The sequence below is a fragment of the Rutidosis leptorrhynchoides genome, chromosome 3 (assembly GCF_046630445.1).
Source record: "Rutidosis leptorrhynchoides isolate AG116_Rl617_1_P2 chromosome 3, CSIRO_AGI_Rlap_v1, whole genome shotgun sequence".
NCBI lineage: Eukaryota > Viridiplantae > Streptophyta > Magnoliopsida > Asterales > Asteraceae > Rutidosis > Rutidosis leptorrhynchoides.
Window position 1 is genome coordinate 155,444,001 of NC_092335.1, and position 15,459 is coordinate 155,459,459.

The window sequence follows — 15,459 nt, forward strand, 5'->3', positions numbered from 1 at the left end:
GAATTTTCTAGGGCATGCCGGTTTTTACCGACGTTTCATAAAAGATTTTTCTAAAATTGCCACTCCTATGAATAAACTCCTAGAAAAAGATGCTCCATTCATCTTTTCAGATGAATGCATCAAATCTTTTAATATTCTTAAAGAGAAACTCACTAATGCGCCGATCATGATAACACCAAATTGGAATCTACCATTTGAACTAATGTGCGATGCAAGTGATTTTGCAATGGAAGCCGTTTTAGGACAAAGGATTGAAAAACGATTTCAACCTATATATTATGCTAGTAAGACTTTACAAGGAGCACAAACAAATTACACAACTACTGAAAAAGAACTCCTTGCTATTGTCTTTGCTTTTGATAAATTTCGTTCATATCTCGTTCTAGCAAAAACGGTGGTCTATACCGACCATTCTGCTCTTAGATACCTATTTTCGAAACAAGATGCCAAACCAAGATTAATCCGTTAGATCTTACTCTTACAAGAGTTCGATATTGAAATCCGAGATAAAAGAGGAGCAGAAAATCTCGCTGCCGATCATCTTTCTCGTCTTGAAAATCCCGAATTAGAAGTTCTAAATGAATCGGCCATACAAGACAACTTTCCTGATGAATATCTATTGAAGATAGATTATAATTAAATTCCATGGTTTGCAGACTATGCAAACTATTTAGTATGTGGATTCCTTGAAAAAGGATTATCGTACCAAAAACGAAAGAAATTCTTCAGTGATATAAAACACTATTTCTGGGAAGATCCACATCTGTTTAAAAGTTGTCCCGATGGAATAATACGCCGATGTGTATTTGGAGATGAAGCTAGTAAAATATTAAACCATTGTCACACAGGACCAACAAGAGGGCATTATGGGCCTCAACTAACAGCAAGAAAAGTTTATGATGCTGGATTCTATTGGCCTACAATTTACAAAGACGCACACCTTCTTTGCAAATCCTGTGATGCATGTCAAAGGGCCGGAAAAATAAGTCAACGTGATGAAATGCCACAAAATGTCATCCAAGTATGTGAAGTATTTGACATTTGGGGTATTGACTTTATGGGTCCATTTCCAAAATCTCATAATAATCTATATATACTCGTAGCCATTGATTATGTATCTAAATGGGCGGAAGCACAAGCTCTCCCAACTAACGATGCACGAGTTGTAGTCAACTTTTTAAAACGTCTTTTTGCAAGGTTTGGAACACCGAAAGCTTTAATAAGTGATCGGGGTACTCATTTCTGTAATAATCAACTTGAGAAAGTTCTTAAAAGATATGGAGTAACTCATAAAATCTCCACCGCATATCATCCACAAACAAGTGGACAAGTTGAAAACACCAACCGAGCTTTAAAACGTATTCTAGAGAAAACCGTAGGATCAAATCCGAAGGAATGGTCCATTAAATTGGAGGATGCACTCTGGGCTTTTAGAACAGCCTACAAAACTCCAATTGGAACCACACCTTTTAGACTTGTTTATGGAAAAGCATGTCATCTTCCAGTAGAAATTGAACACAAAGCATTTTGGGCTTTGAAGACATGTAATCTTGATTTACATGAAGCCGGACGTCTACGATTAAGTCAACTAAACGAATTAGAAGAATTAAGACATGAAGCATACGAAAATTCGTTAATCTATAAAGAAAGAACGAAGAAATGGCATGATAAAAGAATCAGAAGTTCAAAAGAAATTAAAGAAGGAGACAGAGTTCTTCTTTTCAATTCACGATTCAAGCTATTTCCTGGAAAATTGAAATCAAGATGGTCTGGACCATTCATGGTCAAAAGAGTTTTCCCATACGGAACGATAGAATTAATAAATTCAAATGGGATTGAATTTAAAGTTAATGGTCACAGAGTTAAACATTACATACATGGTCCGATGGAAGTCGACAACGAAGTTAATCACAATTTCGACACCACAGCTAACTAAGTGTGGGGAGAATCAAGTCTTTAAAGGATAATATGTATTTCTGTTAGAGTTAGATTGTCTGTTTTCGTGTAGTTCTCGAAAATGGAACCCGAATGGTCTTTCCCTAGCAGACCCTAAAGAACTAGTCTTCTCCCCCCATTCTGAATTTTTATTTTTTTTTAGGTTTTTACGAAATGAAGACTGCCTGTGAACTAAACCATGGTCTAATGCTACACGCTTTGATCACTAAACGTAATAATGACATACTACCGAGTGAATTAGTATCAGTAATCAGAGAAAGAATGGACGGAGTTAGAAAAGAATCCAGATGCGAAGATAATATGTTACAATTTGGTAAAGGAAAATCAAAATCCGCAGCGAAAAGAAGAGCACGACACCTAGAACGATGTCACAAATGCGGAAAATGGTCACATGGAGGTAAATGTTCAAATAATCAAACCTATTCAAACACTGAATTTGTTACTTTATGCAGAGACGGACCGTTCATATGTTTAGAAGAAAAGACACTGAATGCTTGAGGTTACGCCTATGTAGCCATGGAAAACCAATTAAACCGACTATCTTATGAATGGGATAGATCATATAACTAAGAAATCTATTTCACAGGTATGTCTGTACAGTTTTTATTTTTATTTTTATTTTTAACCTTTTGATAATAAACGCTAATTTGTTCGCTAAAAAGTATTAAATTGGTATTGAATAAAATTAGGTTTGGCGACCGAAATTATTGATATCATTCAAAAATTTATTACATCACTGCGAAATTTAACGTTTATTCTTAAGGTATAAATATCTTTAAACAATCAACCCAAAATATTTCAAAAATTCGTCATGAGTTAAATTAGGTTTTGGAACCGAAATTACTTTACCGAAAAGAGGGGCGCATATTTTTGATAATATTTGATTGATTAAAGTGGGATAAAAAGACAAAAAGATTTTTAATTTTATTTTTACCATGTTTTTAAAATTAATATTTAAATCTTAAATTAATATTGTAAACTTTGTAAAAACAATATATTTAAAATTGTAAATATTTGAAAAATTAATATATGTTTGGTGTGAATTTATAATATGAATTTTTAATTTTATGCATTTCAAATTTTAAGTTTGGTGTGAATTTTTAATATTAATTTTGAATTTTATATTTAAGTTGTGTGAATTTAAAAACAAAAATTTACTTTATCTCATTAAGTTAAAAATATGATTTTTAAAATTCGTCGTAAGTTGAAGACTAGGTCTTTGAACCGAAATTGCTTTACCCGAGGGAGGGACGAGAACTTTTATTATCATTGTTTTTAATCTTATTGAATTAAAGTATGCCAAAAACATTAAAAAACCCAAAAATCTTAGCTTTTAAAACAATCGCTACAAAAAGACAAATTTTAAAATTTTGTCGAGGGACGGACTAGGACATCGATCCGAAACGACCTCGTCCTAAATAACAAGGGAAACAAAATTTTAAAATTAAGTACTTAATTGTTTTATAAGTTAATGATTATAAAAAAAAAAGCAAACTCCGCGAGTCGCGGAGTTTGAAGGCTTAATAGGCCGCGACTCGCGGGAGGACCGGATTACAGAAAAACATAAAACGAGCTGAAACAGCTCAGTTTCACTCCCCAAAACCGAAAACCTGCGAAATACTCCGAAAAAAATACCCAAAAACACCCCCAAAAATCACAATTTTTAACCGTTAATCACCAAATCTTTTACTAAAATCATGTTGAGAAGGATGCTATCTAGGAATTACTCAAGAAAAACGGTAAATTTCTACACCTAAACACCATTTAATTCGAAATTTGGTGTTCTTGAGCAATTTTTTCCCCAATTTGATTTTGATGCTTTTTAGTGTAATTATGCTTAAATTGTTTATGTATTATGCTTGTATAACCTAGATTGATGCTATTTAACATGATTAGAAGCCTTAAACTTCAAATTTTGAGTAATCTAGGGTTTGTGTTCTTGAGCAAATTTGGGGCTTTTTGATATAAACAGGTTATGGCCGATTTTTGTCATGAATTGTTGCTAAAATAAGTAGTGTAACATGTTTAGGTAGTTAAATGATCCAAACTTTGAGCCTAAACATGATTTTGAGAATTAAAGTAGACTTTTTCAAGTCTAAAAATTCATGAATTTGATTTTTGAGAGATAATGCCATTTGAAACTTGTTTAATTGATAGTAATGATTATTTTGACATGTTATTTGAGTTGAATGCTTATGAACTTGGCAAACATTTTCGTATATGCTTATCTGAAAAAGTGTAGATTTGATAAAAATGTGAAAATGAGCTTAAGTTTGATATAAATTGATCATGTCATTGTGATTATTTTGATTGATGATTTTGCTAACACTAATGCATATTTGGATGCACAAAAATTGTGTTTGATGTGTTTTGCAGACTGAAAGGGGTGAATCTTCATCACAAGCCCGCAATGCTCCTGCTGAGAATGCGGAACAACAGGAGGTGGATAACTACTACAAGCAGGATATACCTCATCCAGTCATGACCTTTTCTGATATGCACTTGGAAGAGTTGCACCCGAACCTGAGATTTGACAGACTTTGGATAGATTATCTAAAATATCAAAGGGGTTTGCATACTCTTCATTCTAAGGTTGTTGAGGTACCAAGGGTCATAGAATGGGGACCCTTAGAAGCTGTAGAATTGGCCGGGCCAATTAGGGAATTACTTGTACAGAGGTATGGTAATTCTACTTTTAATGACTGGGTACGTTTATTCACCATGCGTAGACCTGTATATAAAGTATGGTGTAAAGAATTGTTATGTAGTATAGAGTTGAATGATCGGGAAGCTAGTTTAACCGATCGTTCTTTTATTAGATTTTTGTTAGGCGGTTCGATGCGCCACATGTCTTTACTGGACATGGCTCAGGCTTTACGTATATATACGCCTGAGGAATTAGCATCTGCCAATTGTAGAGGGTTGATACTAAACGGTAGAAAGATAGATGAAAATTTTGATACACACGGTGTGTGGAGTCAAATGACAAGCCATCACCGTTTCAAAGGGGGAAATTACTCTTATTTGGATATAGATAGAGCCAAATTAAGAGTGATTCACAGGTTTTTAGCTAATTCGATTACACAAAGGGGTAAAAACAAGGAAAAGGTAAATGAACAGGATTTGTTTTACCATATGTGTATTCGAGACCCACAAAGCGCTGTAAGTATACCGTATTGTGTGGGTTATTATTTATCAGCTATGGTTCGGGGGATGCGACCGCATAGCATAATAGGAGGTGGTATTTTTATTACTTTGATTGGTGAATATCTCGGTGTGGATATAAGTCGGGGGGGATTATTAGTAGAAGAACCAGAACCCCGCGATACTATAGGTTTAAATGTATACCATGGTGCGAAAGTTTTGAAAAGGCGAAATAACGCCGCAGTACCATACAATGGTAGACATCCACAAGTTGAGAGAAACCAACAGTAAGGTAATGTAGGAGGGGGGAATGAGATGCAAGAAATGCAAAGGTTTATAGCTTCTCAGGAGTACGAAAATGCTAGACAGAGAGCATTTGAAGATTGGCAAGTTCATCAGAACCAAATCATAGCTCATTGCCAACATATAGGTAGAAACTATATTCCTACACCGAAACCCATCTTCCCTCCCTGGTCTATAGAGATGCAGCCACCGTATCCTACGTATGACCTTGCCGAAGCATTCTATAGCACCTATGGTTATGCCTGGAACCCCTATTGGTACCAGTATCATCCCTAGTATACTTAGTTTTATTTATTTTGTAATTTGTAATGATTGATACGTTTAATACTTTTGTTAATATTGTAATAGTTTTTATAATTGTCTAACTTTTATTCTTAGATTTTAATAATTTTTGAATGTGGGGTAATATACCAAACTTCAAAAATATGTATATATGTTTGCAGTTTATCTTATGTACACAACAGGGTAAAACAACGCATTTCTAAAGACTGGCATTAAGTTCAGCAAAAGCAACTAATTTTGACGACAAGATGCAAAATATATGTGAAATAACAACAAGACGGAATGAACAAATGATGTGCACCATTTATCATTCAGCAAACAAACGCCAATATATTTGGAAACTTTGGTAAAAATTTAATCATTTTCACACAAATCACCCTCAATAATTTAAATTATTCCTGATTTCTTGCAAATGAGGGCATTGCAAGATTTTAAGCGTGGGAAGGGGTTAAATTCTTTCGGATTTTAAAATTTTTTACTTTATACACTTGGTTACCATTAAAAATACTAGTAAAAGCAGTAGTTGTATTAGAATCTAGTGCTCTCTGATAATAAAGAACAGCCCTGGTCTTATATACTGACTACCCAATTCTAGTAAAATTTTTCAAAATTTTCAATTAAATGAACTCAAAATCATGTTTATACATATTTATGAACGATAAAACTAGGTTTTAACACCGAAATTATTGTTACCTCGGAAAGGACATAAATTGAGAAACAAACCAAAATGTTAAAATTCATTTAAAATGGAATAGAGGACGATAAAAAGGAAAATAAAAGCCAAGTGTGGGAAAATTTACCAAGTTATCTTAAACATATGTCACATATATCTGTAACAAATAACTGAAAATACTTTTGCTTTGGACTAAACTAAACTGTTTTACCCGATGAAAGAAAAGAAGAGATGGATCTACACGATGAATCAATTCCATCATTAAAAGGAAGTAAAGTCTTCCGAAAAAGAAACGCGCTTCTTGATTTAGGTCATGAAGTTGTCGTCCAGGCCAGCTGTAGGTTGACGAAAAATCCAGAAAAGTCATCACTAAAATCAGCAGGAAATCTACGGACCTCAGCATTAAACAGGGTCGCCAAGTGATCAGATTTATCCTAACCATGAGAAGGATTTATCTCGTACAATGGGGGGCACCATGCAAATTAGCCGGATAAGACTAATGAATCAGATCCCCAGAAAGGATAATCTCCTTAAAGATTAAAAATCAGCTTTTAAGACTGATATTACTCAATCATAGAGATTGACCTTAAAGATTGAGAATTCAAACTCATGGAATTCAATGATATCTAAACTCGAGCTTGAACGAGAAAATATTTTGATCAAAATTACAAACCGATTTGTTTTCTGAAAACCCTATTTTCAATGCGTTCATTACCATTGAACGTAAAATCCTAGGAATTCACCTGGAATTCATTAGGTCACCTGAACTAAAACGGTTGTCAACCGTAAGAACGGTGGTTGCATAGTGGTCAAAGACAGGACCTTGTGCCATACCGAAAAATTATAAGGGTGAGCTTTACTATTGCTCCTACCAAGGATAGTAATTGCGTCCGACACATTATAGACCATAATTAAAAGCATGTCAGGAGACATTGCCTTAACAGTTGCTTGTTCAACGCTTTTCTTTCAACCGGAAGGTAGTTTACCGAAAGGTAATATACGGGACAAGTGAACTGGACGTGTTGCTTTCCAAATACAAGGTTAGCAAGTGGGTGACACAAAACCATAAGTTTTGAGCTAAAATTTTCAAAACTGAAACCCACCAAACCCACAAAAATATTTTGCAAACACCGGTAAAGGGTTATCCCGGAAAACTTATCTAGGGTAAAAACTAGATTTAATTTTCAAAAGATCAAATGTTTTCATAAAGATCCAATTTCCTTAATGGATCTAAATTTTTATAGTCATGTGGGACTGTAAACCATATCGTTACTACCATTGTTTATACCGCCGTATAGAAAATCACTGATGTACAAAGTGTGAAGAATAAAGAAGTGATACTAGTATTTCAAGACGATATTGCTTGAGGACAAGCAACGCTCAAGTGTGGGAATATTTGATAATGCTAAAAATGAACATATAATTCATAGCATTATTCCTCAAGAAAGACAAGCTTTTAGTTGCAATTGTTCTATTTACAAGTGATATTCGTTTAAATAATAAAAGGTGAAGACAAAAGACAGATTCGATGAATTGAAGACGCAAACGACCAAAAAGCTCAAAAGTACAAAAGACAATCAAAAAGGTTCCAATTATTGATAAGAAACATCTCGAAATTACAAGAGTACAAGATTCAAAACGCAAAGTACAAGATATTAAATTGTACGCAAGGACGTTCGAAAATCCGGAACCGGGACATGAGTCAACTCTCAACGCTCGACGCAACGGACTAAAAATTACAAATCAACTATGCACATAAATATAATATAATATTTAAATAATTCTTATAATTATTTAATATATTATATATATTTATAAATCCGTCGGCAAGAAAGACTCCAAAGTATCGGAGCTGTAATTTCAAACTCCGCGACTCGCGGAGTTTGAAGGCCAAAAAGGCCGCGAGTCGCGGAGCCCCAATTTCAGAAAATCCCTATAAAGCTCGCGCATTCTGATCGTAATCATCATCCATTTTTCTCTTCTCTCCATATATACGATATATTTATATTTATAATTTATATTTTAATTTTAATTTTAATTATAATTCTAATAATAAGGGTATGTTAGCGAATGTTGTAAGGGTGTAAGTCGAAATTCTGTCCGTGTAACGCTACGCTATTTTTAATCATTGTAAGTTATGTTCAACCTTTTTACATTAATGTCTCGTAGCTAAGTTATTATTATGCTTATTTAAAACGAAGTAATCATGATGTTGGGCTAATTACTAAAATTGGGTAATTGGGCTTTTTACCATAATTGGGGTTTGGACAAAAGAACGACACTTGTGAAAATTAGACTATGGGCTATTAATGGGCTTTATATTTGTTTAACTAAATGATAGTTTGTTAATGTTAATATAAAGATTTACAATTGGGCGTCCCTATAAATTACCATATACACTCAATCGGACACGATGGGCGGGGTATTTATATGTACGAATAATCGTTCATTTAATCGGACACGGGAATGGATTAATAGCCACTAGAATAATTAAAACAGGGGTGAAATTATGTACAAGGACACTTGGTATAATTGATAACAAAATATTAAAACCTTGGGTTACACTCAATCGACATCCTGGTGTAATTATTAAACAAAGTATTAAAATCTTGTTACAGTTTAAGTCCCCAATTAGTTGGAATATTTAACTTCGGGTATAAGAATAATTTGATGAGGACACTCGCACTTTATATTTATGACTGATGGACTGTTATGGACAAAAACCAAACGGACATATTAAAAAATTCAGGACAAAGGACAATTAACCCATGGGCATAAAATTAAAATCAACACATCAAACATCATGATTACGGAAGTTTAAATAAGCATAATTCTTTTATTTCATATTTAATTTCCTTTATTTTATATTTAATTGCACTTCTAATTATCGCATTTTTATTGTTATTGTATTTAATTGCACTTTTAATTATCGTACTTTTTAATTATCGCAAGTTTATTTTATCGCACTTTTATTATTCTCAATTTCATTATCGTTATTTACTTTATGCTTTAATTTAAGTCTTGTATTTATTTTTAATATTTTACATTTGGTTTTAACTGCGACTAAAGTTTTAAAATCGACAAACCAGTCATTAAACGGTAAAAACCCCCTTTATAATAATAATATTACTTATATATATATATATATTTGTATTTTTATAAAAGTAAACTAATATAGCGTTAAGCTTTGTTTAAAAAGATTCCCTGTGGAACGAACCGGACTTACTAAAACTACACTACTGTACGATTAGGTACACTGCCTATAAGTGTTGTAGCAAGGTTTAAGTATATCCATTCTATAAATAAATAAATATCTTGTGTAAAATTGTATCGTATTTAATAGTATTTTCTGCTAAAATTAATAACTATTTTATACCACTCCGCTACCACATCAACGATTTTGGTTGTTAAAGGCGATTCATTAGGAAGAATTGTCTAGGAAAGTCAGATTGGGACTTATGTTTGAGGACCGTTGAGTGTGGTTCGTTTGGTTAAGTGGCGCAGATCGCGAGGACGCGATCATGTCTAAGTGGGGGAGAGTTGTAAGACCCTGTTTCCATTTCAGTTGATCGGGACGCCGTCCAGGATTCGGGACGCCGTCCAGCAAAGAAGAGCTGGACGCCGTCCAATATTTGGGACGCCGTCCAATATTTGGGACGCCGTCCAGTTGGCCTGTCGGGCCAGCTGTGATATTTTAGATTTTAAAAAGGGGTAAATGGGTAATTTCACTTGGGTGTCGGTTTGGAACCCTCAAAACTGATCCATTGGTCATTTGTGGATCACATTTCATCCTCACAAACACTCTCATCCGTATCTAGTGAGAGAGTAAGGGTTTAGAGAGATAGAGAGAGCTTAATTTGGAGAAGAAGGAGTCGGATTCTCACCAAAGCTCGGATTCTAAAGTTGTTCATCTCGCTCCTAGCTACGTTGTGGTAGTATTGGTAAGCTCAAACTCCGAATTTCAATTGTTAGATTTGATATTTAAGTTAGGATTTTGAGCTAGTTTGTTGTGAAGCCCTCTTAGATGATGAAATGGGTTTTGGGTTGGTTGACGATTTGGCCTTGATTAGGCTTTAATCTTGAGTCTAATCACTAGGTTTAGTGATTATGGAAGTGTGGGAACACTTTTGGGTGTGTTTGGTTGACTAATTTTGAAATGGGTCAAAATTAGGGTTTTGGTGTCTAAATGGGTAAGACACGTGTTTAACACTTGTGTTCGGGTTTAATCGGTGTATTAGGACCATTATCACTCGTGTTAGTGATTTATTGGTTAGTTTGAGCGCGGTTTGTGCTTGGAAGTGCATTTGGGTCGAAATTGCACTAGGTGTAAATTGGGTTGGTTTGTAAATACACCCTAATTATGTTGTTGAATTGTGATAATGGAAAGGTACATTCCATCGGCGAGTTGCGGATTATTCGGTAACATTCATCAAGGCGACAAGGTGAGTGTTAATATCCTATGTACATGTGTATGTGTAGGATGGGTGCGGGTCGGGTGAAGTGATTCTCGGTTATAGAGCTCACTTCACATATAGATGGATTTGATGGACTTGCGTTTAGGTCCAATTGGCACGGTTGTGCGTTTTGGTTGACCACCTTTGGCGAGGTACACGTTTTGTGTGTACGTTATCACACGTGTTTGTGATGTGGAGTATATAACCCCAATGGCGAAGGGTTGATATTGTTGTGATGTGGATAATCCCGATGTGGTGGATTTTATAATCCCGTGACCGTGGGTTTTGAGTTGGAGAAGTGGATCACGTGTGGATGCGGATTCACGATGACGCGTGTAGTTCGGTCATCTTATCGGAAGTGAGTCTCGTGTAGTTCGGATTCACGATGACGCGTGTAGTTCGGTCATCTTATTGAGGTAGTGATCTCGTGTAGTTCGGATTCACTAAGGCTCATGTAGTTCGGCCAACCTCGATGTTGTGTTAGTGAAGATAGTAGTCTCGTGTGGATGCGGATTTACTAAGGCTCGTGTAGTTCGGCCAATCTTCATTGTGGTATTTGGTTTTCGGTATTGGGTTAAGAGGTTAACCTTGGACGTTTATATATATATATATATATATATATATATATATATATATATATATATATATATATATATATATATATATATATAAATGTATTGTTGTGATGTAGCTAGCCCTCCGGGTGTAGCTTATTGGCATTGTTCACATCGTCGTGGGTGAACTTATATTTGTCATTGTATCTTAGTTTGTTGCTTAGTGATCGTATGGTATGCTTAGTCTAGCTTGCCTTTATGCTTGGATGCTCCGGTATACGGTATTTGGTTATTTGTGTGGCGTGTCCATTTTATACATATATATATGTATGTAGTATATTCTCACTCACTAAGCATTAGATTACCATCTCGTTGTTTACATTTTTATAGATTTGCATGGAAGCGGTGGCTCGGGTAAGCGTGGGAACTAGCGGACTTGCGTAGTTGCTTTAGAAGACTTTCTTTTGGATTTATTTAGGATTGGGTAGCGTATCCCCAATCCCATGCTCGGTTTATGTTTTGAATTTAACTAAATGGGTCGCAATGGTCACTTGGTAGTAATTTGGGTCGATGTGGGCTCGGGGTTGTAAAACTCGGTTTTATTATGGAAAACTCTTAGTTTTAATTATTATAACATATTGTGAATGTGTTTTGGTTTAAAAGTGTCGGGAAGCGGGTTTTCCGCTCGCGTGTGTTTGAAAAACTGATCAGAACTTTTTAGTACAACTGGATGCCGTCCCAGACGGCTGGACGCCGTCCTGGTCTTCACAACTAGACGCCGTCCAGGTGAACTGTCCCAGAAATTTTTTTTATTGGCACGTTTTTGGATGGATAACGGGTTGGGTCGTTACACAAAAATTATTTGAAACATAAGCGAAAGGAAATGACCGTTGAAGACCTTGTGGTCCGTCTTCATATTGAGGAAGACAACAAAGTTGCTCTTAAAAGGAGCATTACCCCTGTTTCAGCAATGGTTAATATTGTTGAACACGGTCAATCCTCAAAAGGTAGCAAGAGCAAAGGGAAGACTGAGAAGAGTAACAAGGGAAAAGGGTTCAATTTTGGACCTAAAGGGGGTGTTGCTAAGAAGAAAAAGTTCTTTGGAAAATGCTTTAATTGTGACCAGCCGGGTCATCGTGCTGATCAGTGCACTAAGCCAAAGAAATACACTTCTAAACAAGCTAACATGGTTGATGATGCTGACAACTTGGTTGCTATGATTTCTGACCTTACTATTATGATTTCCGAGGTTAATCTGATTGGTTCTAATACCAGAGAGTGGTGGGTTGATACTGGGGCTACCCGTCATGTGTGTGCTGATAAGAGCCTCTTTAACACTTTCAAAGAGGTTACTAGTGGAGATAAGATGTTTATGGGAAACTCTGCTACAGCTGATATCAAGGGTGAAGGAAATGTGATCCTGAAAATGACATCTGGAAAGGAACTTACTTTGACTAATGTGTTGTATGTTCCTGAGATTCGTAAGAATCTTGTGTCTGGGTGGTTATTGAATAAGTTTGGCTTTAGAATTGTGTTTGAGTCTGATAAGGTCGTGTTGACCAAAAGTGGTGTTTATGTTGGTAAGGGTTATGCCTTTAATGGCATGTTTAAGCTAAATGCAATGGTTATTAACACTGAAGCTAATAAAACAAGTACTACTTCTGTTTATTTGCTTGAGTCTTCTAATGTGTGGCATGGTAGACTAGGTCATGTTAATTTTAATTCCATTCGTTGCTTAATTAAATTGAATTGCATACCAACGTTACACATTGACTCAAACTATAAATGTAAAACATGTGTTGAAGCCAAATTAACAAGATCATCCTTCAAATCGGTTGAACGAATAACCGAACCCTTGATATGATTCACACTGATGTGTGTGATTTGAAATCCATTCCAACAAGGAATGGTAACAAGTACTTCATTACGTTTATCGATGATAGCACGAAGTATTGTTATGTTTACTTATTGAAAAGTAAAGATGAAGCAATTGAGAAATTTATTGCTTATAAAAATGAAGTTGAGAATCTACTTGAACGGAAAATCAAGGTTGTCTGCAGTGATAGATGTGGCGAATATGTTGCACCTTTTGCTGAATTTTGTGCGCAAAATGGCATTTGACATGAATTCACTGCACCTTACTCACCCCAATCAAATGGCACTGCTGAAAGAAAGAATAGAACCTTGAAAGAAATGGTGAATGCCATGTTGGTGAGTTCGGGTATAAGCCAGTCAATGTGGGGGGATGCCATCCTATCGGCAAACTATCTTTTAAATAAGATACCCCAAAAGAAAAGATATGAAACCCCATACGAGTTATGGTGGAAAAGAAAACCATCATATGTGTACCTCAAAGTGTGGGGGTGCCTAGCAAAGGTAGCTGTTCCACTACCTAAGGCACAAAAGATAGGGTCAAAGACTTTTGACTGCATATTTATTGGATATGCTGAACACAGTACGGCTTATCGGTTCCTTGTGCATGAATCCAAGATTTTGGATATATATAAAGGTTCGATCATGGAATCAAGAAATGCTTCGTTCTTTGAAAATGTATTTCCGTGCATTGCAAATGAACATGTTAAAGTTGAGACACCTCATGAACAAGTTCATGAGGAACTAGTAGAATCTGAGGAAGAAGAGCTTGAGCTGAGACGAAGCAAAAGAGCAAGGACAGAAAAATCATTCGGTCTTAATTTTCACACTTACATGGTTGAAAATGAACCTACAACTTACCGTAAAGCGGTGTCTTCCTCTGAAGGACCTCAATGGAAGGAGGCCATTAAAAGTGAAATAGATTCTATTTTACAAAAGCATACTTGGGAGTTAGTAGATCTTCCTCCGGGATGGATGAAAGCCACTAGGTTATCGATGGATCTTCAAGAAGAAGTTAAAGCCAGATGGTACCATTGATAAATATAAGGCAAGGTTGGTGATCAAAGGTTATAGACGACGAGAAGGTATAGATTACCTTTGATACATATTCGTTGGTAATGCGAATAACCTTAATCAGGTTGGTACTTGCCATTGCCGCCATTAGAAACTTGGAAGTACATCAAATGGATGTGAAAACCGCTTTCCTAAACGGAAATCTCGAAGAAGAGATTTACATGGAACAACCCGCGGGGTTTAAAGCACCTGGACAAGAAAGGAAAGTTTGTAAACTCGTTAAGTCCTTGTATGGACTAAAACAAGCTCCCAAACAATGGCACCAGAAGTTTGATCATGTCATGCTTGATTTAGGATTTAAGATCAATGAATGTGACAAGTGTGTTTATGTGAAAGACACACCAGATGGATATGTTATCCTTTGTCTATATGTAGATGATATGCTCATTGCTGGTAGTAATGAGAAGATGATTAAATCTACAAAAGACATGTTAAAATCGAAGTTTGACATGAAAGACATCGGTTTGGCAGATGTGATATTGGGAATAAAAATCACACGAACCCAAAGTGGACTTGTTCTAAGTCAAACCCATTATGTGGATAAAATACTTGAGAAATTCAATGTAAATGACTCTAATGTAGCTAGAACTCCCATTGACACGAGTCAACATCTAGCTAAGAACAGAGGAGAAACTGTTAACCAGTTAGAGTACTCAAGAATTGTTGGCAGCTTAATGTATCTAATGAGTTGTACTCGACCCGACTTAGCATATGCTGTAAGCAAGCTAAGTAGATACACGAATAATCCAACTACGTCTCACTGGAGGTGTATGACTAGGTTACTTCGGTACTTAAGATACACTAGGGATTACGGGTTGTATTATAACAGATATCCTGCAGTGATCGAAGGTCATTGTGATGCAAACTGGATATCTGATACAAATGATTCCAGAGCGACAAGTGGATATGTACTCACACTTGGAGGTGCTGCTATATCGTGGAAATCGTCTAAACAAACAGTTATTGCTAGATCCACGATGGAATCAGAATTCATCGCTTTAGACAAAGCTGGTGAAGAGGCAGAATGGCTACGTCAATTCGTTGAAGATATACCAAGATGGCCTACGCCGGTGTCGGCCATAAGTATACATTGTGATAGCCAATCGGCGATTGGTAGAGCTCATAGCACAATGTATAATGGTAAGAA

At 35.7% G+C, this 15,459-nt stretch overlaps 1 protein-coding gene across 1 annotated transcript in view; it reads left to right on the plus strand.

Annotated features, from left to right (window-relative positions):
• Positions 1 to 13,487, plus strand: part of LOC139900516 (uncharacterized) — a 104,090-nt gene extending 90,603 nt beyond the window's left edge. Inside the window, exons 2-3 of the mRNA XM_071883283.1 lie at positions 12,263 to 13,063; positions 13,348 to 13,487. Coding sequence (XP_071739384.1) covers positions 12,263 to 13,063; positions 13,348 to 13,487 — 941 coding nt within the window. The remainder of the gene's footprint in view (positions 1 to 12,262; positions 13,064 to 13,347) is intronic.
• Positions 13,488 to 15,459: the final 1,972 nt, after the last annotated feature.